Below are 27,181 nucleotides of genomic sequence, written 5' to 3' on the forward strand. Positions count from 1 at the left end.
AAAGAGACCACATACATTCAGTCATGCTGCTATTGGCAGCTCCTGCTATAGCTTGAAGATAACTTCATGCTTAAAGCAGCAGTAAGGAGTTTTGGTCTGACACTAGTAAGCTAACTATTTAAAAGGCATATAGTACACCACCAAAAGCCTATTTGGCACTGATAAAAGCTGTAAACATGTTCACTGGTGTCTTTTGCCAATACAGTTGGCATTGTTGCGCTGTGAAAGCTTCTCTTACATTTTTGGAGGGTGTTCCAGCCCTGAACACAGAACTACATAGTGCATATCATGGATGGCTAATGAGAACAACACATGTAATTGTCTGTCATATCATGATCACATTGCATCAAAATGAATTTGGAGATAATACCAAAACTAGTGGCCTATGAAAACATCCCTCAAAATGTGGCTGATCGTTGCATAGTGTTGCTTTAAATTAAATAATTATCGGATGGGAAAAAAGAATCCTTCATAAATGCAGCATTGATTAATAATTTTACACAGCCAGGTGGTCGACACAGAGGGTGCTATACTGTAGACTAAACAGAACAGTGAAGCCTGATCAGGAGGGTAGCCTGCTTCTGATCCAGTCTGCTCCACATTTCTAAAGACCAAATAATGCCGGGTCATTGGCACACTAGCCTTCATAGGAAAGTTGTCACATGTTCTTCAATAAAGGTACTATGCTGAGTTTCCAATGATTACACTATTTAGCCATTGCCTTCCCTGAGGCACATGTTGTGCCCACCCATATACTGGAAAATAATCTTACACGGTGATGTAGGCCTATTCAGTGTATTGAAATGACCATGTTCACACAAAATTCAATGTAGACTAATACAGATAAACAGCCTGCTCAGCCATGGAAGGCATTGGTGCATAATTGTAGTAGTAGATTGTTGGTGTTATTGTTATTATGTATCTTATGCTATTATATAGGTCTGACATTCGTTTAACAAAGTTAATGAGCATATCAGTAATATCACTTAACCTAACACAAAATCAGAACAGAAAAATCGAGAGCATATACATATAAACGTTTACATGTCTATGGTCAAGTGGGCCTTTTTTCCCTCTTTCTAGAAGGAGACTTGATATTAAATTTAACATTAGGCCGTTTCTTCTGGTTCCCCTGGTAACAAGCAAACCCATTGCATCGTTGGGTCGTACCATAACCAGATTGCAGGGAGTTTGAACACATCGCTCGGACAAGGGCAATGGTCCAGTAGGCCTATTTGTGGAGGAAAACGTAATTTTGGATTTAAGTGCAAGCTATGATAAATTGGTTTGTGCAAATGTCCGTAGTATAATTTGTAGTCGACGCACAAAACTGCTTTAATGAAAACTCACGTTCATATCAAAGCCCTATCAGCTGTCAGATGCTTGTTGATCATACTAGCGCTAACGTAACCTCTATAAAATAGTTTCCCCACGATTTTATCGACGAGTAAAGCCGAATTCCCTCGAAATGATTTAAGCGGCCGTTGATGGTTAATTACAGCGCCAAGGTTTGTAGATATAATAGTTCCTGCTGAATCAGTTGGTCGAGCTTTTTTCTGTTTGGTCTAGGCGCAGGGTTGGTTTCCGTCCTGTCTGCGTGACTGGTAGCTTGCAGCAGTACAGCAGCAGAGCACATCAGAAGCGATTCGTGACGATGAGGTAAGCAGGACTGTCAATATTCTTGCTAGCTAGCAAGCAAGCGTACTTTTGATTATATACGTCATTGGATAATGCTTATGTAAACAGCCCTGTGGGAGTCTAGACGTAAGTATTAGTTTCATCATAACCTTACCGTTGTCATTCCAGGCAGTGTTAGTGCAGGGTAACGTTATTGGTCCATGCACTCAGGTTACTGAAAGCTAGCATGCTAGCTGACGTTAAATGTTCCGTAGCAGGAAAACTTGCTAGCATTGAAAGTGGGTGGAAAGCAGCCATCTACATTTTAGCAAAAATCTCCACACTGTCACAGTAGTAACTGTCTTGTGGTTTGTCACGTCTAATGAAATGCCTTTGACAGATTACAGACTTTCTAGGACTCCGATGTCATTACTTCACGACTTACTGTGAGTCTGCGTTTAGTGGGAACTCGGTCGTATTATTTAGAGCACAGCGTTCTAGCTAGCTTGTCTATTAATTGGCACACGTTATTGCCATCCAACCATAATGTAGCGTCAGACATATTAGACAGTTACACGCTTTAACATACGCGGGGCTGTTAACTGATCACTTTTCTTTTGAACAAATAGTTTTGCTGAAAAGTATTTTTTTTTTTTTTTGGGGAATAGATTTGTTTAGGACAGACAGTAACGTCACAACCGGTTCACTTTGTGACGTTTGTTTACTTTACTTCTCTATCGTCAATATAAACATAACATTTCTGAATACAGCGCATAGTCATCTGAGAAGCTTGGCTTCCCAACTTCTGCATTCATTTATCAGTTTTCATATCTTTAATAACTGTAATTGCCCTTTACTGACTGTACAAAATATTTTATTTCTCATTTACCTCCATGAAAATATGTTATGTAACAACATTTCAATTTAGTTTTCCAACAAACAAGAAGAGCCATCAGAATTAAAGGGATATGTGATGTTACTGGAAGTTGGTGTATTCCAGCCTCGCCTGTCTGTCTGTTCTTCAAACAGCAGGTCTGTATGTCGTCTGCCATTGGACAGACCTCACTGGGAGGTCCTTCCTGCAGGCGGGCTGGGTTCACAGGAAGGGGGGTGGCCAAAAATGTTTCGGACAGAGTTAAGCAGACTGTCTTTTCCTGTACTGTCGGTGAAAGAAAATCCCTGTGAGAGCATGGACCCTTTGGATTCGACACCATACGAGTGAGATTTTAATGTGCTCTGAATTAAAGTAGATGAAACAAATTGTCGTCATCTCTGTGGCTTCAGTAGCATCCACTGAGACTTGAGAGGATCTGCAGCACTATGTGAGGTGGGAGAACCGCTTGTTTTTGCTCTTTTGCTTACTTAGCTTAGATCAAAATGGACAGCATTGTTCTGTTAACCATTTGAGGGTTTGGAGAGAGTCAAGATTGGACAGAGAGAGAGACAGTGAGGGACAAGGAAACCCGATTGAAAAAGAGAATGAGGGATGGGATACCTTTAAAGTCAGGCACAGGTTGCTAGAATGTGCTGTCTCCCAGCACACCGCTGGTGCAGCACTGCTACCATTTGCATTCAGGCTGCTTCTGCTCACAGCGGGGAACCTTAGCATACCTCTCGCCTCGCCCCTGGAGAGATAAAGGTGCCCCTTAATGCTCTCTGCAACTTACTGTGGGGCTCCCGCACAAGCTTGGGATGCGGTGTCTGCATCTGAACCCCACTCCTCCACCTTCTTTCTCACTCCCTATCCCTCATGTTGGACGGTTTCATTTTGTCAAGGAGAGATAGATTAGATATCCTGGGGCAGACTCAGCCAAGGGCCCTGTGTCCCGTCATAACTGATTTAACATTGCAGTGTGTAATAATGTTATTCAAATTGCAAGATGAAGGGTACATTTACAGGGATAATGGGTGAAGAATAATGAAGTTGCCACCTGACAGTGACTGTAAATGTCTTAGTTCTTTATAGCTACACTTTAATTTTGGGTTGGCTACATATAGCATCACCTTTTCTATCCTTTCCCCTACCAGATTGGATGCAAATTGTTAAATTCTCAACCCTCATATGCTATGTGTTTTCATTGGCAAACAGCAGTGTGTTTGTCATCATGCCTGATGTCAAGTGATCTCACAAGACTGACATTTTTTATAGGCCAGCAGGCAGACCGAAATAGTAGGCCTATTTTTTTCATCGCCACAAGCCTACTCTTCCTCTCCCTGTTGGTTAGTCTTCGATAGATAAGCACTACAGACCGCATCAATCAGAGAGGTAACCTTACTGGAAAGAATATCTCAGTTTACCCCTAAAGCAAAACTTTGATGATTTATTCAAAAATGACATGGTAGACCAAAAAAAACATTGGCAGACCAAAAGAAATGAGTTGCACATGTTTTTGATGGCTCCCATTCTGCAGTAATTCACCAAGTCAAACATTCCTCATAATAGGAGAGAATGATGCTGCATTTCAAAGCCTTCAAAAGCTGCATAAAAGAAAAGTGTTTGTTTGAGACAGTTGACTGTGTTCCTTCACAGATCATTTTATGGACTTACTGTAGCCTGCAACGTCTTTTCTTAGCAATTGAGACACTGCTGCGGCATTGTTTGGAGTGTGCTGTAGCATTCTGGAAGAGATATTTATTTTTTTTACTTTTTGCAAGTTTCTTCCCATTTTCTTTTTTCTCTGTAGGCTACCTCGACATACAGTATCTTTGTTTGGTTGAAAGAGATTTGGTCAAAATCAGCAGTGTTCTGCTTTTAACTTTGCTGACACAGGAAAGTGCTGCATGCATTGCCTCTTACTTTTCACACAAACCACAGCTGTGATGATGAATATGACTCTATGGCTTCAGCCTAAATAATGGTATGGTTCCTTACTAAATGATTCCCCAGTTTTAGTTTGATGGCCTTTATTAATAAATGATTAAGTTTTCACACTTTTTTCCATTTTCTTCATTGGATATTGGTTTTACGCCTAAATCGAAAAAAATATTATAATTAGGCCAAAATCTTGTTTTTACACTCAATTAATAGTCAAAATGACTTTTTATTAGGTAACTCATTCCATAGCACTGATGTTGGCAAATCATTGCATTGTTTAAACATTTTAGGTCAGAATGTTAAGCAGCTCCTTGTAATGAATAAAACCATGGTCTGTATTACCAAGGCTTTTTGCCATAGTAGCATGCCAGTCTTGTACAGATTCTGAAGGTTCTCTTCATTTTCCTAATGCCACAAAACTGGTAGACTGAGAAAAAATATGTTTCATATGAGAAAAAACATCTGCCATGTTTGAAAGGGCACTCCAAGAGTCTCTGAAAAGAATTTCAGTGTTGACTGACACGATTGGAAGACTGATATTTCCATTGTTGCTGATTTATCTGTAGCCGAGATAATTTAGGCTTACGCATCACCTAGGCTAGATGTTTTTCCCCCTGAAAAGGCAGATGTTTAAACCCACAGTACCAATTAAGGAGTGCTCTCTACAAGCTATTTAAATTTCCCTGGGTGAAAAAAATATACACAATTACCCCAGTTAGCTTGCATTCCAAGCCTTTGGGGAATAAAAATCGTCTAATTTGTTGAATTAAACGATGCCTGTCTGTAGTGGGATGGTACTCGGCCTAATTTTCCCTCAGAGTTAGGCTGCTTGCGGGGATGATTGAAGGCATAATTGCAGTCAAACAGTTCAGTCTTGGTTCTATATTTTGTCCACAAATTAGCCTACTCTGAATTTGAAAGGGCCATATTTAAGAGTTAGTGTTTTGAGTCTAGGATATCTTCGTCTGCTCTCAACCTTTATATATAAAAAAAAACATCTGTCGTAAATTCAGGGTATGGCTCTTGTCTTGTGATATAGGCCAACAGCTGAGCATCGAGTGTGTTAAATTGAAATGTAATAAACCCCGGTCAGAAAAGCATTCAAGGGCAGTAGTCCTGATCAATCAAACATGTAATTCCGATTTAGTCGGCGTCCATTATGTGACGAGAAGATGAGATGCAAATGGAGCTGGACAGGGTCTTTTTAGAGTTCTGCTAGCCATACTGCCAACAGCTGGTAAAACAGCAGTGATCTTACTTAACCATCATCTTTTTCAGTAGCTGCCGTTAAAATCCCCCTAGGCTGCCAAACAGTAGTAAAGGGTGGCAAATGTCAAGAGTAAAAAGTCGAACGAAGCCTGAATATAGCATATTCACAATGTATAGGATGGATCTTTACTATGAGAGAGGGTCTTAGAATTCTGTGAAATCACACATGTAACTCAAAGGCTTTCTGCACTGACCTGATTTTTGTCTTGAGTAGGTCAGGTGTGTGAGGTTATGCATCGTGTTATGTTTAATTGGGGTGTCATATGGCGTCCTCCCATCCGTGAGGACTCCCAATCCTCTGAGTTGCCACAATGTTCACATTCCATAAGACCGGTCAGATCCGATTGCTCTGTATGTCAGAACACAGAACACATTGCACCATGTTTTAAAAGTCTTTAGCCAAAGAAGAATTTGAGCAGCAGACTTCATTTTTGTTGAGTGAAACTTGTCATCTGAAATTGTCTAAGCTATGTAGCAAAATAGTGTGATAACATTTTATAGTTAAGTTATTTAGACAAATAAATCCCCCATCAATGATACTCCTTCATTTTGAACTTTGTATAAAACATCAGGTATACTATTAGTTTAAAGTGCACATTGTTATCAGGCACTGCTCCCACTTTATCTTTTTAATCAGGCGCTCTACCTGTTGTCAAGAATAGTCTAAGCTGCTTATTCTACTGTTGGAACAGAGGTGATATTCAAGTAGTTGCGATACAAGCCAATTTATTTAGGTTGTTGTTGCTTTAAATCATCATTGGGCAAGGATGGGGATTGTTTTTGTAAACTTTCACTTTCAGGAATTGTTGCTGGTGTTGAATGGGAAAGGGGCCACCATAATAGCATGTCAATCAGTGCAATTACAGGGAAGCAGTGTAACAGTACACTAGCATAACAGTTTGCAAGAGGTCTGCCCCATCCTTCAGTGATAACAGGTTGTATGAATGTGATATGAGCACAAGACTGGAGGCCTCACAGATGTTAAAGCGTTCTACGGTAGGATGAGACGTCCAGTTGAGAATGGCTTGGTTGTGTCTGTTGATGTGCTTAAAGTGTCCATGAATGCACCACAGGCTCAGACAGAGATTCCCTCTGAAAATCTCATTAGAGTGAAGACCACTTTCTTTTAATAGGATTAGTAATGTTCTCCACCAGTACTCCTGGGCCTGTGCTATTCTAATGAGCTGAAATAGACTTTTCACACTCAGCCTTATTTTTCTCTCTCTGCTCTTCACAGATCTCTGTCAGAAAGTGCCTTTCAGATGCCAGCGCTAACCCGACACTTCTCGCCGGTCCATGTTTGCATCTAATGCCAGCACTCCTTTGCTAGACCTCGGCTCAGACGGCGATCCCTCGGTTGCAAATCTTTGGCCTCCCTGTCTGATTCCATCGGTGAAGGAACTCGAGCAGAAAGATTTACTGTGGAGAAGGAGGAATTGCCAATGTGGAAAAACCTGACACAGTGGAAAACTCAGAACTTACGACAGTGTGTTAGCACTGAGGTCTCCCTAAAGCGCACCTCGTTGACTACGGTGGTATAAATTGAATGATTGTTTCCTAATCGGTGCATTGGTACTGATGCTTCGTCTGTACAGTGAGCGCACTGGGAATGCCTCTGTCTCATAAAAGTGCTCTTTCAACAGGACGGAACCATCCAGAACGCATACTCTGTTGACTGTCAATTCAGGAAGACTGCTACTTCAATCAATTTGCTACCAATGATTTGAGATCTCACCAGATCTCACAATTGTCAGAACTATTTCCCAGACTCCTCATTGGTGCCATCTTTAAGTGTGCTTACAGATTCATCTCAACAGGCTAGTGCTAAAGTCAGACCTTGCTAGTGATATGGCTTTCAACCTGAGTTCAATACGTGACACAAAATGGCTGACTCTAGAAGTGTGTCGGCAGTTTCAGAGAGGGACATGTTCACGTAGTGATGAGGAATGCAAATTTGCACACCCACCAAAGAGCTGCCAGGTGGAAAATGGAAGAGTTATTGCTTGCTTCGACTCACTGAAGGTAAGGAATGTCATGCACAATTCTTTGAAACGACCAGACAATAAATTTCCCAAGCCCACTTCTGCATAATATCCCACATTAAACTGCTGAGATTTTAAGTCTTTAAAAATCACATTTTAAGATGAGGTAAACTAAATTATGTTATGTTATGTTAAGTTGTGTAACTAAATTATTTTGACCCTGATGCAAATATTCAAGTTGATTTAATCATGTTTATGTCAAGTATTATTGTAAGTAGATTATTCAGTTACAGCAATAGGTGTTTTGTGATGGCCATGGCAGTTGAGAGTTGAATAGTTCCAGAGTTCCAGGTGCATAATGAGATGCAATTAGGGAGTTAAAGTTGTTAGATCAGCAATACTACTGTTCCATTAGAATCTAATGATTAATAAATTTGATATTTATATTTATAATAATCGTCTAAAATGTCACAAAGACATTTACAGTTTTTAAAAAGAGCTTTTTGATAGCCTTAAGTCTTTTTGTATGAGACTCATTACAGCTCAATTCACAGCTATTTAGTGAACTCCACTGATACCTACTGTTTGCAGCACCCACAGCAGAAATTCCTTGACATGCTTAGCAAATGCAGGCCCTCACACTTGGCTTCGAGTGATTCTGCTGAAATTGAATTTGTCATTTGTCCTTAGGGCTGGCTGATAACTGACATGTTAAGCAGCTCATTCGCAGTTCTAGGGATTTTGGGGGGTGCTGGACAAGTCAGCACAGCATTCTCATTATGTTTCCTTGTCTAATGCATGAGTCTTCAGGCCTGATTTGGCCTTCCTAAATGGAATCCTCTGCATCTCACAGGGTTCATGAGGCAGGTGTTTGCTTCTCCCTGTAACTATTTGTCAGGGGTCACAAATGTGTTTTTGAAGATAAATACAGCTGCCCTTTTTCTTCTGCATTCAAATCTTTGTTGGCAACAGACTTTACTTTATCCTTGTGATTTAACTTATTTTCAGCACGATGTTAAATACACACATGCATTATTCGTGTCTGAAGGTAGGGCCCAGCCAAGAAAAGGAGCATCATGGGCACTGTTTTATGACTCATCAGTAGTTGTACATGAATTGTAGGCTGCACCAAATGACCAAGTTCTCCCATCTGCGTGACTTAAAGCAAGATTATGGGGTTTAGGTGTAAAACTAGCAAGCTAACTACCTAAAAAGCATCCAGACGCAAACACCTTGCAAACACCACTAGCAGCCCAGTTGCTAACACACAGTGAAGGCTTCTCTTACATTTTCACGTGGACCACATAACTCCATAGTGCATAGCCTAGAGGGCTAGTGGGAACGACCGTTTTCCCCATCAAAATAGGGGGTGTGGTTGTGCAGTGGTTAGCACCACCACCCTGCAGGCGGCTGACCCGGGCTCCATTCCCGATCGCTGCAGGCAGACAGTAAGTCTGCTAAATACCTGACCTTTACCTTCACTAAAATGAATTTGAAAATGAGACCAAAAGTAGAAGCCTTTAAAAACACAATACAAAAGGTGGCAAATTGTTACATAGTGTTACTTTAAACATGTCAAGCCTTTTAAGCATTTCAATCCCCTGGCCTCCCTCATAGGCAGTATGCCTTATTTCTTTTTCCTTTTTGAATTAAAGTATACTTTCATAGAGGAACACCAATGCCCACAGGCAAAGAATATTATTTTAGATTAAATGAAGCAGGGGTGTGCACACCAACTGGCCATACACTAAACCACCCAACCCAAAAACTGGGTGTGTGTCTTTGGATGGGTTGTGATGGGTCAGCCCTCACTTATGTAGCAACCAAAAATTCACACCTGCTTGAAATGCATTTGCTGAATACTGAATATTCCAGCAAAACCTTTAAATGAAAAGAAAGTGCAACGATAGATGAGATGCAGGACTCGCGTATGATGCTTAGCATATGGTTACGTCAACATCACGTTATTGGTAAATGGTTACGGTTAATTGATTCAGAGGTCTGATTTCATGGGTGAGCTTGGCCTATCAAACTATCTGAGTCATGCTTGAAATGTGTAAAATTGATATTGAAGGAGGAATGTCATTGCTAACCCAAATGGCACTCCCTGAAGGGACATCAACATTGGCTATTCTCCAGCAGGCTAAGAGTGATGCTATGTAGTTTTTGTCTACTAGGAAGAAGTGTAATTCAAAATGGAGCCCCACGTGTAAATTAGTTCATATAAATGACAGTGTGTGGTATAACTGTATGGCAAGAGTTAATAGAATGCCGGTGAGCTATGAGTACTTGCTTACGTAGTCATGTAAATTGAGGGATTGCTGTATGACTAGTTTTTCTGATATTTGGATGCAAAGAATGTACATTTGACATCTGGAAACAAGCTTTTCCAAGCTATTCAGTAACGAACATACTAAAGATTTCAAAGGTTTTTGGTTTAAATTTAAATGCACTTCTCCAGAAGTCAGTGTTGGTCTGGTGTGATGCTGTAACCACTGAGGTGTTGCCCCCGGGTCTGGCTTTGGGGGAAAAGGCTTAGAGGTCGCACACCGGCCTACACTGCTGCACCCTAGTTGGCCTTCCTGTCAGTTAAGACAACTCTCGAAAAAAGAGCTGTTTTCCTTGCTGGCTGCAGCGTTCCCCTGGGCCTGTAAAGAAGCTGAGGTAGAGGAAAGCTGGGGACGCAGTGACAGTGGGAGGGGGAGGGGAGTAACGCAGAGAGTGCTGAGGCAGCCTAGACAGGGCATACTGATGATGCAGAGTGTAAGCAGACAGGCCCAGAGCTGTTCAGCTCAGGTGGGGGAGGGCCAATGTGTATCACTTTCAAGCTGATTAAAGGCTCTTTTCTTTTTAAAGCTCATTTGGGTCATTGGGGCGGCGAGGGGAGACTGGGGCTGGAGTGTGTTTGAATGACAGTGACATCACAGTGCTCAGCGACTGTCGTCTGGCTGTAGCATGTTCCTGCAGCCCACTGTCTGAGCTTGATGAAAGGGTTAAGTTGCTCTCTCAAGCTGATGTGAGTCAGTCCTACGTAACGGACAGCGTGAAGTCCTTGAGAGGGTTTGTGGGTGAGCTGTGGAGTGACGTGTCGGATGCATTCTGAGCTGAGATAATAATGGATTATTTATTCCAAGCCGCTAGAACAGCTGTGAGAATCTCTCTTGGGCTTGCAGAGAATAGATAGAAAAGTTGACGTGTATGGATTTGACATGCCTCTTTTTCTATTCCAAAGCGGTATTGAATACAATGTTGCTGTTAGTACTAGTTTTAATCCACCATACAGTCCACAACAATCTTAACTTTCTTCATTGTCACATCCTCACCTCCCTCACTGACACGGCCTCACCTCCCTCACTGTCACGGCCTCATATCCCTCATTGTCTTCAGTACAGAGTGGCAGGAGCTGATGCAAATTTGTGTCCTGTGCACCCAGTCACCTCCCAGGCTATCTTGTTTATTGCACGCTAGTGTTTAACATTCAGTGTGTGGGTGGGGTGACCAGCACACCACATGCTGCTATATCAGTGTTAGTCTAATTTGTTGATCGAATGCGGCAGTTGAAAACTCAACGTTGCTGTGGATAGATAGATGCTGTTTGCAGAAATGGCCCCCTAGATCAGCGCTGTTGATGTGCTGTTGTCATAAAAATAGATGAAAATATTTGTATTCCTACTTTAATTTCCACACAAATGGAGGTTGGATGTTTTCATTTCGATATTTTGCACTTGCAGTATGTGGTTTGTGTGTTAGAGATTGGTGCATCTACCACCTGTCTCGGGTGCCACCCTTTAAGCCACATTAATGACTACATGCTTGGGGCAAGATGATTAGTTGCGCATTAATCTTGATCATCAGTTTAGCAGGTTTGCCAGCTCAACATACTGACTGTCACACCTGCAGAAACTGACCACATGTTTGTCCTAAAATGGCTGTGTTTACTCATGCCCTCCTTGCTGGAAAACAAAGATGTCTTTCATCAGTGGAAGGCTGTCAGTTTTGAAGCCCCCCCTCACTGGCTCTTCAGACTGCTGTTTGCCTCATTCTTCCTGTATAGACCTCCCCTTCTCTCTGTCTGAAAAGGAAAGGCCAAGCAGTCTTTGAATTGAATTGGCTGAAATTTAATACAAAGGCCATGTTTTGTTTGCTCCAGGTCTGTCCAAGTCTATTTGTGATGCAATCTTCAGGGGAAGTTCCTCTTCGATAACCTTTAGGAGTGAGAGCATGGAGCCCCAGGCTTCCCCCAAGCACAGGGTTCTGTCTGGGCAGTTCATGTCATTACTGGCTATGTCAAATATTTACTCAACAGGATGACTTTTGCATTTAAATAAATCTCTGGAAACCTAATCTTCAGATTTTTTTTTTTTTTTTAGAACATTTCCTCCCTTTCCTACTTTTGTTGAATGTATGTATTGACTTCAATCAGCCATGGTCAATGAATGAACCATGTTTGTTCTTTTCCTTGGGCGCGCCCCTACAACAGGTCCTACAACAACATTGCATATTTATTCACCTCAGTCTGGCTTATTTCAGCTGCTTTCAACCAATGTTAGCTTTTTTATGCCCGTGTCAAAAGCACTCGGGACCAAACACGGTAGTTCCTTGGTGTAGTGTTTGTAGATTGCCTGTGAGCCAGTGACCCAGCCAACCAGTAGATGGTGAGTGTTGGTTCAGGTGATGCCCAGTGGCATATAGATCTGAGTTCAAGGGGGTCATCCATCATCCTGTGAACAACATCAAAAGCCCTCACGTGACACGGGGCAGTAGGAATCGATCAACTGTAGGGTCATTTTCAGTCCCACGTCACCTCTTGCGTTCGTTCTGAAGTGAAGCGCCAGCCTTCTGGACTTTTACAGCCACCTGCTGGGCACCCCGTCGCCTGCAGACGCCCACGCTGGCGTGACGTGTGGGGGCCTAAGTAGACATGACTTACTCATGTCCTCTGAAGCACTGCGTGGAGGCAGTGGGCAGCAAGCACCCTCGCTGGAGGCCAGGCGGTGGGGTGGGGGGTAGGGTAGGGTAGGGTAGGGTAGGGGGAGCTATGGACTGCTGCAGGGTCCCACTGCAGATCCCATGGCTGTGCAAGAACACGAGCAGCAGCAGGAAGCTGTGGAGCTGTTACTGTTGCACTTTATCTGCAGAGGAGACACCGGCTGACTGAGCACACACACACGCACACGCACACACACACACACACACACACACACTAACACACTTACGCACAAGCTATTGTTTGGGGGTATTAATATCCTGCATGTCAGCAGTTGTTGTTGCTTCCCATCTGTAGGGGGTTTAATAGTGAAGTAAACAAATGCATGTCTTAATGACCTCAGGGGAAAAGATACAGACTATGCGCATGTGTGAATGAAGGCCAAAAAGTACTAAAGAGGGGCTAAAGACAAGCATTAACCCTCTTATATTAGGTGTTCTTACTGTGTAACAGCCTTTATGGAAACACTCACCGGTACACTCACAGTAGACTCCAGATATATGTTTGTCTTTCTTGTCACGGGTCTATGTACATGAAGACAATATGGAGTTCTTGCCATTGCAGCCGTCAGAGCCATTTAACACCGGCTGAACAATAACCCTTTTATTCAGGCCATAGATTTCCATTAGGGAATGTTACGCCAACACAATATGCTCCTCCATTTAGCTCTCGGGGAGTCAAACATAATGCAGATCAAGGTGTGGACAAGCCACTGTTTTCTTTCTATTTATCATCCAGATGATAAAGATATATGTGTGTCTGTCCCATCTTGACAGTGCTTAATGTCAGACAAAGTAGAGTTACCCTTGAATGTGCACTTGCACTGAACTGGGGTGAAGCAGCTGCATGGAGTAATATATTGTACCAGATTGCACCAGAACTATCATAGTCAATTCTAGCATGGTCGCTGCTGCTCCATGGTGGATTGAGGGAAACTGAATGATAAGATCTGTCAGAAGTCATTTTTAAAAGAATGATGCTCTGATCATCACAGAACACCAAGCACAGCTCCTGAGTGATGAGTGGGGGTGAGCTCAGTGACTACCCCACCCCCCCACTGAACCACACGCCTTGGAATAAAGGCCCACTGTGCCTGGCCACTGTGTGTGTGTGTGTGTGTGTGTGTGTGTGTGTGTGTGTGTGTGTGTGTGTGTGTGTCTTTGCCACCCCCGTAGTGGCAGTTGGGGTGGGATTAGGCCATGGAACCTTGCTTCTGCAAAGCACTTAAGAAGTCTGTCTGCTGTTCAGTGTGATTGTGGAGGAGTATGTGCATGTTTACGTTATGCAGGGTGTGAGCAAATGCACAATTGGAAATGTAAAACGCATTAGTGGTTCGGTCTTCACCTACCAGATGGCTTGAGATGCGACTACTAAAACAGTACGCTTGTTTACAACAAATATGCAATTCCTACTGAACGAGCATCATAGCTTAATTACAAGCAGGTATTATGATTAGCACTCCACCGCTAAATAGATTTGCAGAGGGCAACCATCCCTCACTTACATGTCAGTAATGGGAAAAATGCCTGACCAGAACATGCTATTAAACCCATTCATTGTTTAATACCTACTAAAGTGGTGATGGCATTTGTTTGAGGAGGTTTTTCCCCCCCTTCTCTCCTCGCCTCAGTTTTACAAATACAGTGTTGTGTTTTGTTCACGTTTGTGAATAGGGAGTTTGTGCTTGCCCCAGCTGCATGGGAGCTTTCTGCATCACTCAATAATTCAGACTCCCGCTACATGAATGGAGGAACCCACATAATTTATGTGCAGCTTGAACAAACCCAACTTAAACTCTTGACTTCTCAAAGGACAGATGATACAGACCTCTGATTTGGTCAGACCCTCTCTGTTGGCAAGATAAACAATTCATCTTTTTTTCCTCTCTCTCACAATCTGCTCTTCACAATCTAGAATAGAGTGAAATTGAAATAAAATGCAAATGCCTTTTCTCATAAGAAAAAGTCAATTTTTTCTCCCAACAGGCTGTCTTCCTGAAAAGCCAGGTCAATGAATTGAGCCGTACACCAGTAGTCCTGCACACACTTAAATTGCTCTCTATCCTGAAGAGTTTCCATTTGCCAGACCTACCTAGCACTTGCTCACTGGCAGTGCAGCAAAAACAACCAACAGAGGACAGTCAGCACTATAGGTTAGAGTAGGATGCTAAAGCAGAGGCACTATAGGTTAGAGTAGTATGGTAAAGCAGAGGCACTATAGGTTAGAGTAGTATGCTAAATCAGAGGCACTGGGAATGTTAGTTTGAGATATGATGAGATGGGGCTGTGAGCGTCCAAACCCTCTAAGCATTGATGAGAAACCTGCTTTTGTAATGAACCGTCTCCGTAATGTGTTTATGAAATAAGTGGATATCCCTGTGGACTCAAATTGCTTATGAATGCTGAAAATGTAAAAATGTCAGGGATGACGCAGAGCTCATTAGTCATACAATAACATTGTTTATTGTTTAAATCCCCTTTATTATTCACCCTGTTGTACTGCAGGCATCAGTGTGGAACTGGCTCCGGCAGCTCAGCTTGGGACAGGAGTCAGAGTCAGAGTGCAGAGCAGGGAGTAGAGGCTGCTGTCAGTCTGCTCTTTGGAATGTGCACTTCATTCGACCATCTCCCAACAAAAGGGAGTGTAGGATATCAGTGCTTAGAGATCCCCCATCTGCGCTCGCAGGCACACAGTCATTTTCTGGCCATTCAGCTGTTCCTTTAAGCCTCTTTTAGGGGAGGGTTGGTTCAGAGAGCTACCCCTGTCGGAGGACCGTCAGACGGGACCATTACGGTGTACTGCTAAACTATTGAAATGGTGGATCAATCCTTATCATGCCTAGATTAGACTGAGTTTATTAGAGCACAGTGGATGGCTCTGCTCTGTGCAGTCAGCTCTTGTATTCTCCAGTGTTTCACAGAGTTGTGCTCTAGCTTGGCAGTAGCAGCATCCTAAAGGCCCTGCAGCTTACAGCCTTTTTTGCCGTTCCCATACTAACACTGTCTACCATCAAGACTAGATTTTTCGTCAGATTCTTTCCCATAGAAGCCTTGCTTGAAGAGCTTTAGCGTATGAGATGGAGTACTGCTGCTGGGTTGGCATTGGGGAAGCTGTGTGTAAAACACTCTGGTCTTTTGATCACGGTGCTCAGCGATAGTCAGCTGTAACAAAGCTGTCTGCTGCCACACCTCTCCAGCAGCACCACCAAGACTGGAGAAAAAAAATAACATTTTGTAATGACCTTGTGATATTTTGTAGTGACCTTGGTCGGTGATATTCCTCTTTTCAGTTGTGTGAGGATGTAGTCAGTGATCATCAGATTTGTTAGGCTACTTTGAGAAACACAAATTCAGTATTTAACATGTATGTTTTATAATCTTTCCAAATCTGTGAAATCTGTACTGTTGGATTTTAATGTGAAATGGAGATGAGCTCCGACCTCTGTGTGTGCATGTCAATGTCACACTTAGCATATGTAATGTGACCGCTCATGATCACATGTCAATGTCACACTTAGCATATGTAATTTGACCGATCACGATCACGCTGGCAACTTAATGGTTGACAGTGGGTGGTGCTGATGTGGCCACATTACATGATCTGCCGTTATCAGATCTGATCATGACACCCTTCCTAACAGGAAGGTTGAGTGGAAGGTACCGTTTGTCACACAGTTTTATTGGCAGTGTTTGTCAATCTAAGGCAATTAGCGTTCTTCATCCACTGAATCGCTTCCCATTGGCAGGGGCGCTGCTCACGTGAGAACTGCAAGTACCTTCACCCACCATCTCACCTGAAGACCCAGCTGGAGATCAACGGACGCAACAACCTGATTCAGCAGAAGACGGCAACCGCTATGCTGGCCCAGCAGATGCAGTTCATGATACCCGGCGCCAGCATGCCCCCAGTCGTGAGTGTGCTTATCTTACACCAGATGACAGTCCAGGTCATCAAGCACTGGCCCTCTGAATGTTTCTGTTTACTGACCTACACCTTACCTAGAGATGAATGATGATTCACTGTCTAGTCATAGCTCCCTACAGCTGTCAGGCATAACTGGTTAAGCAAAGAGCTAACGACACCAAGGTCATGGTTTCGATACCCAAGGTGTACACAGACTAATCAAATAAATGCATAACTTATAATGTACGCAACTCTCATTTGCTAAGTGAACTAACGTAAAGTACATAATGGAGGAAGTCAGAGGCTGCTCTTAATATATTGGTCTAACAAAAAGCCAGACAATCAAGGTTTTGGTATCAAACTAATGATCTGTGGCTGAGACCTGAAGTATTGGTCATGTCCCTGGACTAAATGAAGTGTTTTACAGCATTCACAGCATTATGCTACAGAAGACTGAGCCTTGTTTTTCTGTCTGTTTCCTCCTCAGCCCACGTTTTCTATGAACCAGGGTCTTGGGAGCAGCCCGTGCATCAGCTACTCCCCCTACATGACGCCCATGACTCATGGGATGGGGCTGGTTTCCACGGAGATGCTCCCCAACACCCAAGTCATGATGCCTGGCAGCCCCCCCGTCACAGTCCAGAGCGCCTCTTCATCCTCTCCTACCCAGAAGGCTCTGCGCTCCGACAAACTTGAGGTGCCCATTCCCCATCCTGTTCAGAAACACTGCCAATGTAACTTCAAGACAAAAATCAAATTTACTCACTTATTGGCTGCACTTGTCATTTTTCAGACTGTTATAATCTTGCCACAAACTAAATCATGTTATTGGGCTGTCCTTACGAAATCAAATCAATGTCTTTACGAAATCAAATCATAATGTAAATGTACATTTATATGATTGATATGGTTCTTAGCTTCTAATATTGACATTAGTCATTGACATTAGAAAATATTCTGCTATAATTGAAGACTGCTTGTCCTTGGTTTATGATTTGGTTTTGAATTGGGCTGTCAGTGAATTTGATTATTTTAAAGTAAATATGTATAGCTGTTTCCTGCTCATGCCTTTGATTTTTGAAAGCAGCTGTATGTTTACAGTGTAGCAATAATAATATCAAGAGCAAAATGATGCTTAGCTTCACTGCTGAAAGCGAAAGCAATACCTTGGGGAAGAATCTTTGAAGTGTAAGACCTGTAAACATGAAGACACTGTGTACACTTTCTTGTGCTCAGTGAGTTTAATTTGAGGAAATTGTGTGAAGACTGGTGACAGTATTTTATGTGATCCCAATAGGTTGGTAGGCATGTGTAGTTTATTCCTCTGGTTCCTAACTTCAAAAGCAACCTATTTGCACTAAAGATGCATCGAAAACACGCTTGTGTGATTTTGACTTTGCCCTGCGGTTGCGCTCTTTGCACCAACATGAAAAAAAAGAACAGCTTTCCCTGTTATCATTCTTATCATCCATCATTCTTGAAATCATCTCAGTCCATTCAAAAGATTGCTGAGCGAGACCTCTCCTCTTCTGTTCTCCCCCCTTCATCTTTCAACTCTCTGTGTCTGCTGGCCAGGTGTGTCGCGAGTTCCAGCGTGGCAACTGTGCGCGTGGCGAAACGGACTGCCGCTTTGCCCACCCCAGCGACAGCCCCACCATTGACACGAGCGACAACACCGTCACCGTGTGCATGGACTACGTCAAGAGCCGTTGCTCCCGCGACAAGTGCAAGTACTTCCACCCGCCGGCTCACCTGTTGGCTAAAATAAAGGCCTCCCAGCAGCAAGCCACCCAGAACCAGGCTGCGCATGCGGCTGCCGCTGCAGCCATGGTAAGCCCGTCTCCAGCAAACCCTTCAAGGCCCATGATAGACTTGATAGAATTATTCATATTTAATGCCTTATTCATTCATATTATGAGATATTCATATTAAATGCCTTATTCAGTGAGGGTCTAATACTGGTGACTTACCGGAGTTGACACATGTGGAGCCCTGCTTTAGTGACATGAGATTGCCCCGTGAAATAAATAAATAAATAAACAAACAAACAAACAAACAAACACCCACTGTAGGCTACTGCAGGACAATCTTAGCACATAAGATATACACACACCGCCCGAGAGGACTGATGACTGTTTAGTTGCTGTCTAGTTTAAATGTGAGTTGTGGTTTGTATGTTAACATTCATGCAAACCGTTGCACATTGAGAAGCCTGACTCTCTGTGCACTTGACTAGTGATGTGTGAGGCTGGCCTTCAGCACTGTCTGGAGGATATGAATGAGCCAACCCCTGCTGGTCTTTTGCGGTTCATATCTGCACATGACAGATCCCCACTACTTTCCCCTGATCCCTGATTTAAAGCGCTTTGTTGTATGGGGGAAACACAAATGTCCAATCTTATCAGAATGAAGTTAAAAATGTTCTGGTTTTGTTCGTTTTCCATACTCAGAATTGAATTCAGATGCCAGTCATGCTCTTTTTGATTTATTTTCATGCTGCATACCATTATCATCTACAATGAACTTCATTTACTTTTTCAAGTTCATGAATTTGCGTGTTTTGCTCATTTTCTTTCTGGTGCTGCTATCATTGCATCATGCATTGTTCAGTGTTATTTAATATTATAATGACAAATACTTATTTCACGCAAAGATGCCTTTCATGGCAAATGTGAAATAGTAATGGAACTGGAAAATAATAATCATAATCAACCCCAAATTCACCAGCAGACCTACCATAGAGTATAATATGGAATAATTAGTTCTCACTTTCCAGTCATCTTGCCTCCTACGAAATATTAATACAAAAATCTGACAGTACAGAAAATTGACTTTTCCAATGATTTAAGCCCATAACACAAAGAGGCGTCATGGGCAAGCATGAGAACAAGCAGAGCTCCACAGTGTCCGTCCCTGCTCATACTGCTGTGCATGTAGGTAGTCTAGGGTGAGACTGCATTTTTTCATGTGGTAGTCCTTGGATCAGTTATTAAAGCCAGTGTACATTAGATTGGCAAAGTCCATTGAGCAATATTAAATGTAGACGGAGTAGAAATGCACTGAACTGTTTTGTAGTCTTTTATATTGAGTTGAGTGAGTTATATAATGCATATACTCTAGATGTCATTAGCCTACTGTTTATAAGTACTTAGTATTATTTCTACTGTAAGCAAGTGTCTGAGAAGCTGAACAAGATGTGTGTAATGTGTCCTGCTTTTAACAAGGGTGTACCAGACGCAGTTTGCTCACCCACTAATTCGGGGCGTGTCTCTTTAAAGTGCTGATTTCTGTTTATAAGCATGCGTATTGTTTCAGTATGTTTGGTATTCTGCATTCGGTTTATTTTGTGTTTTTTTCCTTTTTGTTGTTTCTTTCTTCTCACCTATCCACAATGCAATGCTGTCCCCCCATGACGCACCTCTGCTTGCTGTTACCTGTATGTTAATACGCTTGAATCCCATTGGCCCACTGCCATCATGTGCTCGCTGCCTGCTATTTAAAGACTCAGTCGACTGCCAAAGCAGTGAAGCGACCCATCGAGGCAACTGTAGATCTGGTACTTGGACCTTTCACCTTTCGCTTTGCATGTAGCTTTAATTGTACTGTAGCCACTCACAGAATTGATTTGGCTTTTTTGTGTATGTCACAAGTAGAATCATCCAGTATGTGTACAAAACCATTTATCATTTAACCTGTAAAACCTATAATAATAGTTGTTTGAAAATGTGTTGTGAAAATATGTTGAATGTTGTGTATATCGTCCCAGAGTGAATACCTTTTCCATAATTACTTGAAACATTTCTAGAATCTTCTGAATAATCTAGAATGTGTTTAGTGTGCATGTAAATATAAAACAATTTTGCGCTGGCCGATTAAATGTCAATACTTTATACTAGTAAAGTGTGTGTGTGTGTGTGTGTGTGTGTGTGTGTGTGTGTGTGTGTGTGTGTGTGTGTGTGTGTGTGTCTGTGCGTGTTTGTGTGAAATGTTTACCAGCTTTGTGGCATTAATACTGTTTCTCTAACTCTGTTCCCACAGGCTTACCCCCACAGTGTCTTGCAGCCCCTACCAAAGAGACAAGCATTTGAGAAGAGTAACGGGGCCAGCGCTCTGTTCAACCACAGTGTTTTGCAGTACCAGCAGGCTCTGGCCAACGCGCAGATGCAGCACTCCTTCTTCCACAACGGTAAGCCCGAGGTCACTGCTCCCTTTCCCAGGCCAGGACAGGGAAAAAAAACAAACAAGGGAATCAATACAAGGGAAGACAGGATAGCAAGAGGGTGCAATGGCTTCTTTATGTCATTGTTGGGTCAAGTCATTGATTGTCTTTGTGTGATCTCAATACCGTCTGAGAATGCAATGCAAGCACAGCAAGATCTAGCGACAGAACATTCACATAAATATCAATATTACATAAAGAACAGGGCCAATTAGCCATAGCATGCTACACCATCAGATGTGAATGTCTACCAGTATTGTCCTCCACCTCGCTCAGACAAGCATGATGCTCCTATCTCCCTAGAGGAATTTTTTCAACTTGTATTTCTCAGAGCAATTAGTGTTAATTAGATGACGAGGGGGCCTTTGCAAAAGAAACCGTCATTGACAGAAGTCTAGTTTGATCTCTGATTTTCACCCAGCACTTTCTTATAGTGTGGCACTCACGTGCCTCTCCAAGGCTTGTGTTGAGCTCCCACTGCCTCCAGCTCCTCCTAGCCCCTTAGCGCCGCTCGCTGCTCTGTCAGACCTCTGTCTCCTCTCCTCCCCAGCCCTTGGCAGCCATGTCTCTGTCAGGTGGTGGGACGTGACAGTCCTCCGCATGCTCCAGTCACACATGCCTGAAGGTTGACGTGAAAATCACTCCTGTAAATTCACACACATGAGAAAGCAAGACGCGTATACACATGGCAAGCACATACATGGATGCGCACAGAGTAGCGAACACACTCACGCACACATGCATGCTGCTCACTGGCATAAGCTAGGTACCGACAACACACACACACACACACTCACCACTCATTATCTTCAACACCCAGCCCTCCCCTTCATACACGCACACACATACACACACACACATACATGCGCATACACACACACACACACATACATGCGCATTCACACACACAGATACATGCGCATACACACACACACACACACACACACACATACATGCGCATTCACACACACAGATACATGCGCATTCACACACACACATACATGCGCATTCACACACACAGATACATGCGCATACACACACACACATACATGCGCATTCACACACACAGATACATGCGCATTCACACACACACATACATGTGCATTCACACACACACACACACACACACACACACACACACATGCGCATTCACACACACACACACACACACACACACACACACACACACACACACACACACACACACACACACACACACAGATACATGCACATTCACACACACACACACACACACACACACAGATACATGCACATTCACACACACTCCCTTGCAGACTGGCCACGGCCTGTAGTGCAGGGTGGCATGCCTGTTGTGTGCATGCGGAGCGCAGGATGAACATGTGAAGATGGCGCGAGGGAGGACGGGCAGCATGCTGAGAGCGAGCACTCTGCTAATCTGTTTTACCCCTTATTAACCCTCTGTTCACTCTCCACTGCACAATCATCCAGGGCAAGTCTTGTGCATGACTCCTGCTACCAGCATTGGTAGGTCCCTTGCTTCTTTTTTTCTCTCGTCTTTTCTGACGGATGGCTCCGACTGGCGCGCTCTCACAGTTGATCTAAAAGGCCTCTCTAGATTTGACCGTCTTGATTGACTTCCCCCATAACTGGGGGAGTGAAGGTGATTGGGAAAACTGTTTGGGGGGGGAGGGGTGCTTACAAATGGCTCCATGCAGGCATTTTAAACCAGCTGTCAGAGAGCCAGTTGTATGCATAATGTTTAATTGTGTGTGTCTCTTGTCTGTGTTTCATATGGCTATCTGCTCTTCCCGATCAGTCTCTGGTGTATAATTAGTCTTATGAATGTTGCCCTTGTTGTTGCGCCGTTTCATACCTTTTCCCCTTTGTCACACTCCCCAGTAGTGTATTATTACACAATAAGTACCTCCCAACCCTCACGCCCTTCCACATACTGTAGATATTCCACGCTGTTGTGTCCCATTCTTCAGGAAACTCTTATCAGCTTCCCAGAGATTTTTTGCATCCAATATTCTTCTTTAAAGAAACAAGAAATGGAAATGGAATTGTTTAAATATGATAAATGAAATGAAAGATTGCATTAGTAACACGAGATTGCAGGTTCACCGCATTAGTTGTTTGAAAGCGCACAACTGAGGGTCTCCCCGCATTTGGCGTTTATCATGCTAAAACTGCTCTGGGAATTCACTGATATTCTAACTCATTTCTTGACTGTGTTGTGACTGTAATCTGCTTCTCTGCTTTGATTTCTCTCCTGTGCTTTATTTGTATTTCTCTTTTATTCTTGCTTTGCTCTGTTGCATGCCATCTGCTGGTCTAACCTAACGATGGCTTGCCGCTGTGTTGGTTATAACAACCAAAAAAAAAACAAAAAAAAACAACGTCGCCATGGTTACCATAATGCTCCACCTACTTGTTCATTGCTTCCATGGTTCCCTTCCTGAAAAAAGTACCCATGATGTACAGTGCTCCGCCTGCTTCGTTCTCTGCAGCAACAACTCCTGCCACAAGTGTCCCCTACGCAGCAACAGCACCAGCCAATCAGGTTTGCTCCTTTTGAAGCTTTCTTTCATAGACCCCTGAACTCTAAATAAGTGCGCGTTTCCTGACATTAATATTTATAACATGCATACAAATCAGAGAGATGCCAGTCATTGTCAGTCCTGTGGGCAGACAATCAGGATTACTTTAAAAACCCTACATCTACTCACAATTTGTCAGGCTAAATTTAATAAGGACATAATAATATAACTGGATCTAAAAATAAAAAACAATGCTAAGCACTTATTTAGAGATCCCACATATGCGATTAGTAGTTGTGTTGTGTTGCTTAATTTCCTTCATTGTTTTTTTGCATGTTTTTGCTTATATGACCTCCCTTTTTATCAGCAATTTTGTTTGTATCTGTTGCCTTGGAGATCCATGCAAACAGCAATAAAAGAGGACAGAAATGCACTAATGCTGGGGCTATTGATACTACCTTGTCATCTTCTTCTTGGAGATACCTATGAGTGAAAAGCTATGGTGTTTCATAATTACTGATAATTATTTTCATACGTAATAGCAAGATGCCAGTCAAGCGAGTCAACCAGTCATCAGTCAGTCATCCCTGAGATGTTGATCCAGTATGAATGAATATTATATTTGATTATTGTAATTTCTGACAGCTTTTATCATATAGCCTATGGCTCTGAAAAGGTGCTTATTTGGATATTTCTTCAAATGGAGATATACCTGCTTTAAAAGAGCCAGATTCCTGTGCTTTACTGCCCCCTGTTGGCAATGTTAGGCAATGTAACCCAAGGTTAAATTAGGTAACACTGGACCAGTCAGCCTCTTGCAACAATAGAGCAGTTTGTTGGGGTGTAGGAAGCGAGCAGTGGCAGTTTTAGTGTTAAACAGTAGGAAACAGTGCCGTTCATTCATCATTTACTAAAATGGTGTAGATTCTCAGAGCTGACCGTACACAAAGAAGTATTACCTCAGACTCTACGGTGTGCTTTGATTCATGGACTTACTGCGCAGTGCTGACATTAGTGACAACAGCATTCTTACACTTTCTTTTATGCAGATGTTCTTTCAGCTACAAGATAAAACTCTGCCTCTGGTTGAATCTAACTCTGTGTTTGACAGGAGCAGTGGTCCACTAAATCCAACTTAGTGTATGCAGTTTTAATAGGTTGAGCAAATGTAGTGGATATGTAGGTACATTTCTGTGACCTGTTTGTATTCATTTCCTTCAGTGCTCATTTTTGTTTTCGTATGATGACCAGTTCTATTACCAAACAAAGCAGGTCATCCATCATGTTTGACTCGATTATGTCTCGTACTGCATCAAACGATTTTTTGCAGTTTCTCATGAGCATTTTAAGAAAAAGTTAGTGAAGTGTGAAATGTATATCATCTTCTTCCCATGATGTATAAATGCACACATGCCGACTGAATATTTCATGTCATTTATGTTCTTCAGTGGATCAGAATATGTGGTAGAGTAAGCACTTGATAAGTCATACCCATTTGTCCAGGGCTGAACAGCGTCCCGTGTCCTTAAGTACACATTCCAAACACAAATCTATATTTATCTCACGTCACTAGGGCAACGTATCTAGGCTGTTACTGTACGTTATCATTCATGTTGAATAGGAAAATAACCAAATTGTCTTTTAGTGGTCGGGTCCATTCCATCTCTATAAGTAACCAACCTCTCACCCTGTTTGCTTCCTTGAAACAGATAATCTTGAAATAGCTAATCAACAAGAAATGGAGTGTCATCATGCTGCACTTAGAGGTCCCCCACAGCTCCTCTGTAAATATAACCTGTTCTTCAAACAAGATCTGCAGCAACATGCATGCTAAGACAAGAATTAAGAAGCAGTCACCTTTTTCCTTACAGTAATGCCGACTTCAAATGTTAACTATACCAATAAGAGTAACGTAATTCTAGAATGAATACTAGTATCATACTAGTACATGTATTTGACACAATCAAACTATTGTATGTACATACACAAAACTTGTGAATGTGGAGACTTTATGGAAATGTGTAACCTTGAGTTTTATTTTTGTTTCATATTTGTTTTTAAAACATTATGTACCAAGGAAACTTAATTTGCACTTTCAGGAAAGACATGACTGGTGTTTTATGCAGTATCCCATGTGCTGTGTAAGAATTATATGGAGAAGAACTTTGTGTAATGACCCAGACTTAGACCTGTTATGGTCACTATGGACATGGCTTGAGTCTACTCCTCTCCTTAATACCACGAATGTTACAGAGACGGTTTAGTGTCTCCACTTTAGAGAATGATCAAGCACCATTGCTCCAAGACCTGATATGTTTTATTTTTTTTATTTGTTTCTCTTAGTAGTAATAATAATGATATTAACAACAACAACAATAATAATAGTAATTGTTATGTTGGAGCACAGTGCCCCCTTGTGGAGGAAAATCTGTCCTGGCCTCCTGTACTTATTGAATTACCATCCAGATAAAAGTAATAGGTAATTGCCATACCAACTCATACAAATATTAATGACATGAATACTTGTAGATGGTGCGGTTAACAGATTCTACATTTCTAATTTGTTTCAACAAATTTTCGTAGTTTGTTTAGAGTTTGAATAAGCTTATCGTGCATCATTGTCAAATCCTTTTCAGTCCCATCACAGTGGCATATACCCACATCCACATAAAGTGCCATTTGGACATAAAATAAAATAAAATAAATTAGATTATGTGGCTGAATAGTATGGGTGTCTGCAGGCAGACAGAAATGGCCAGGGAGGAATAATATATCTGGCAGAGGCCAAAAGGAGGAAGTCATAGCAGGACAGACTAAAGGCATCCATAAGTTTCAGGTGGGTCTGTTCTGAAGTTGTCATAGGCAACCACTGTCAATGAATGATTCATCCGTTTGAGTAACTGTAGAAGTGCCTGAAGTTCTTAATCTACAGAAACACACATTTTAAGATGATTTATGTTCATAGCACATTTCACCATTTTTATTGTGTTGTGTCAATATTATTTGATATGGAAGAAGGTGGGAAACATTTTGTTTTATTGGGTTTATTTTTTTGTTTTAAAGTGAGATGTTAAAACCTTTAGCTGCAATTAGAGATATAACTGTGTTGGTATAGGGCAAAAACAAGTATGACATGATGTTTGGGGTAGAATAAATGTTGATGTAATCACTTTTTAAATTGTTCCCAGTTTTAACTGCGAAAGTAAGTGTGAATACTGCATCCACATTGTCACTGACAAGTTACTTCTCTCATCTCTATTGTCCTTGGATGTAAATTTTTATTTCAGAGCTAAGAGCTTTCCAAATGCATTAAGCACTGAACAACATTCTATGTGGATTTCATCATTATATGCAGTATCTATTATAACATTAGTCCTAACTTTTCAGTATAGTACATTTCTTTCTTTCTCTCTCCCTCCCTCTCTCTCTCCCTCTCTTTTTTTTCTCTCTTTTTTTTCTCTCTCTCTCCTTCTCGCTTTCTCTCTGTGCGTATGTATGTATGTGTGTGTGTGTGTGTGTGTGTGTGTGTGTGTGTGTGTGTGTGTGTGTGTGTGTGTGAGAGAGAGAGAGAGAGAGAAAGAAAGAGAGAGCATTTGCGTGGGTGCACACTTGCATGGGGATTTGACAGAGACTAAAAGAAAGTCACTAATAGACAATCTGCATTGAGTCTCCTTTAAGTCTTGGGATGAGGCACTGTTACTTACTCTTCTGTTAAGATATATTTTAAAATGTCCTTATGGGTGTATATGGAAATATATTATTAAGTGTATTTTGTTTTCATTCTTTGTTCTTTGTTAGTCATTTACACAGTGTTGTAACCAAGTATATTTTAAAATGAATGTAATTTATTATGCCAGGCCCTTTTCT

The 27,181-nt window shown here is 42.0% G+C and overlaps 1 protein-coding gene across 10 annotated transcripts; it reads left to right on the forward strand.

Annotated features, from left to right (window-relative positions):
* The first annotated feature begins 1,177 nt into the window (after positions 1-1,177).
* Positions 1,178-26,532, forward strand: LOC105907998 (muscleblind-like protein 2a). Of its 10 annotated transcripts, none has more exons than XM_031558825.2 (10): positions 1,784-2,944; positions 6,939-7,723; positions 16,416-16,580; positions 17,061-17,270; positions 18,149-18,403; positions 20,076-20,129; positions 20,612-20,759; positions 22,263-22,298; positions 23,243-23,337; positions 25,024-25,172. In XM_031558825.2, exons 2-10 carry the CDS (start codon positions 7,550-7,552, stop codon positions 25,036-25,038), a joined length of 1,152 nt encoding a protein of 383 aa, XP_031414685.1. In that variant the 5' UTR covers positions 1,784-2,944; positions 6,939-7,549; the 3' UTR covers positions 25,039-25,172. The 10 variants fall into 10 exon arrangements, with proteins under 10 accessions (XP_031414678.1, XP_031414681.1, XP_031414685.1 ...); XM_031558849.2 differs by having other exon boundaries at positions 23,285-23,337; XM_031558818.2 differs by lacking the exons at positions 1,784-2,944; positions 23,243-23,337 and adding an exon at positions 1,178-1,659 and having other exon boundaries at positions 25,024-26,532.
* Positions 26,533-27,181: the final 649 nt, after the last annotated feature.

This window comes from Clupea harengus, chromosome 2 (genome assembly GCF_900700415.2).
Source record: "Clupea harengus chromosome 2, Ch_v2.0.2, whole genome shotgun sequence".
In the NCBI taxonomy this organism is placed as follows: domain Eukaryota; kingdom Metazoa; phylum Chordata; class Actinopteri; order Clupeiformes; family Clupeidae; genus Clupea; species Clupea harengus.

Bases quoted from the DNA above. Each gene is read 5' to 3' on its own strand.
- LOC105907998 (XM_031558818.2), top strand. From the start codon at position 7,550: ATGGCTTTCAACCTGAGTTCAATACGTGACACAAAATGGCTGACTCTA. The intron at 18,404-20,075 runs GTAAGCCCGTCT...TGCTATTTAAAG, and splicing joins CGGCTGCCGCTGCAGCCATG to ACTCAGTCGACTGCCAAAGC. The intron at 20,130-20,611 runs GTACTTGGACCT...CTGTTCCCACAG, and splicing joins TCGAGGCAACTGTAGATCTG to GCTTACCCCCACAGTGTCTT.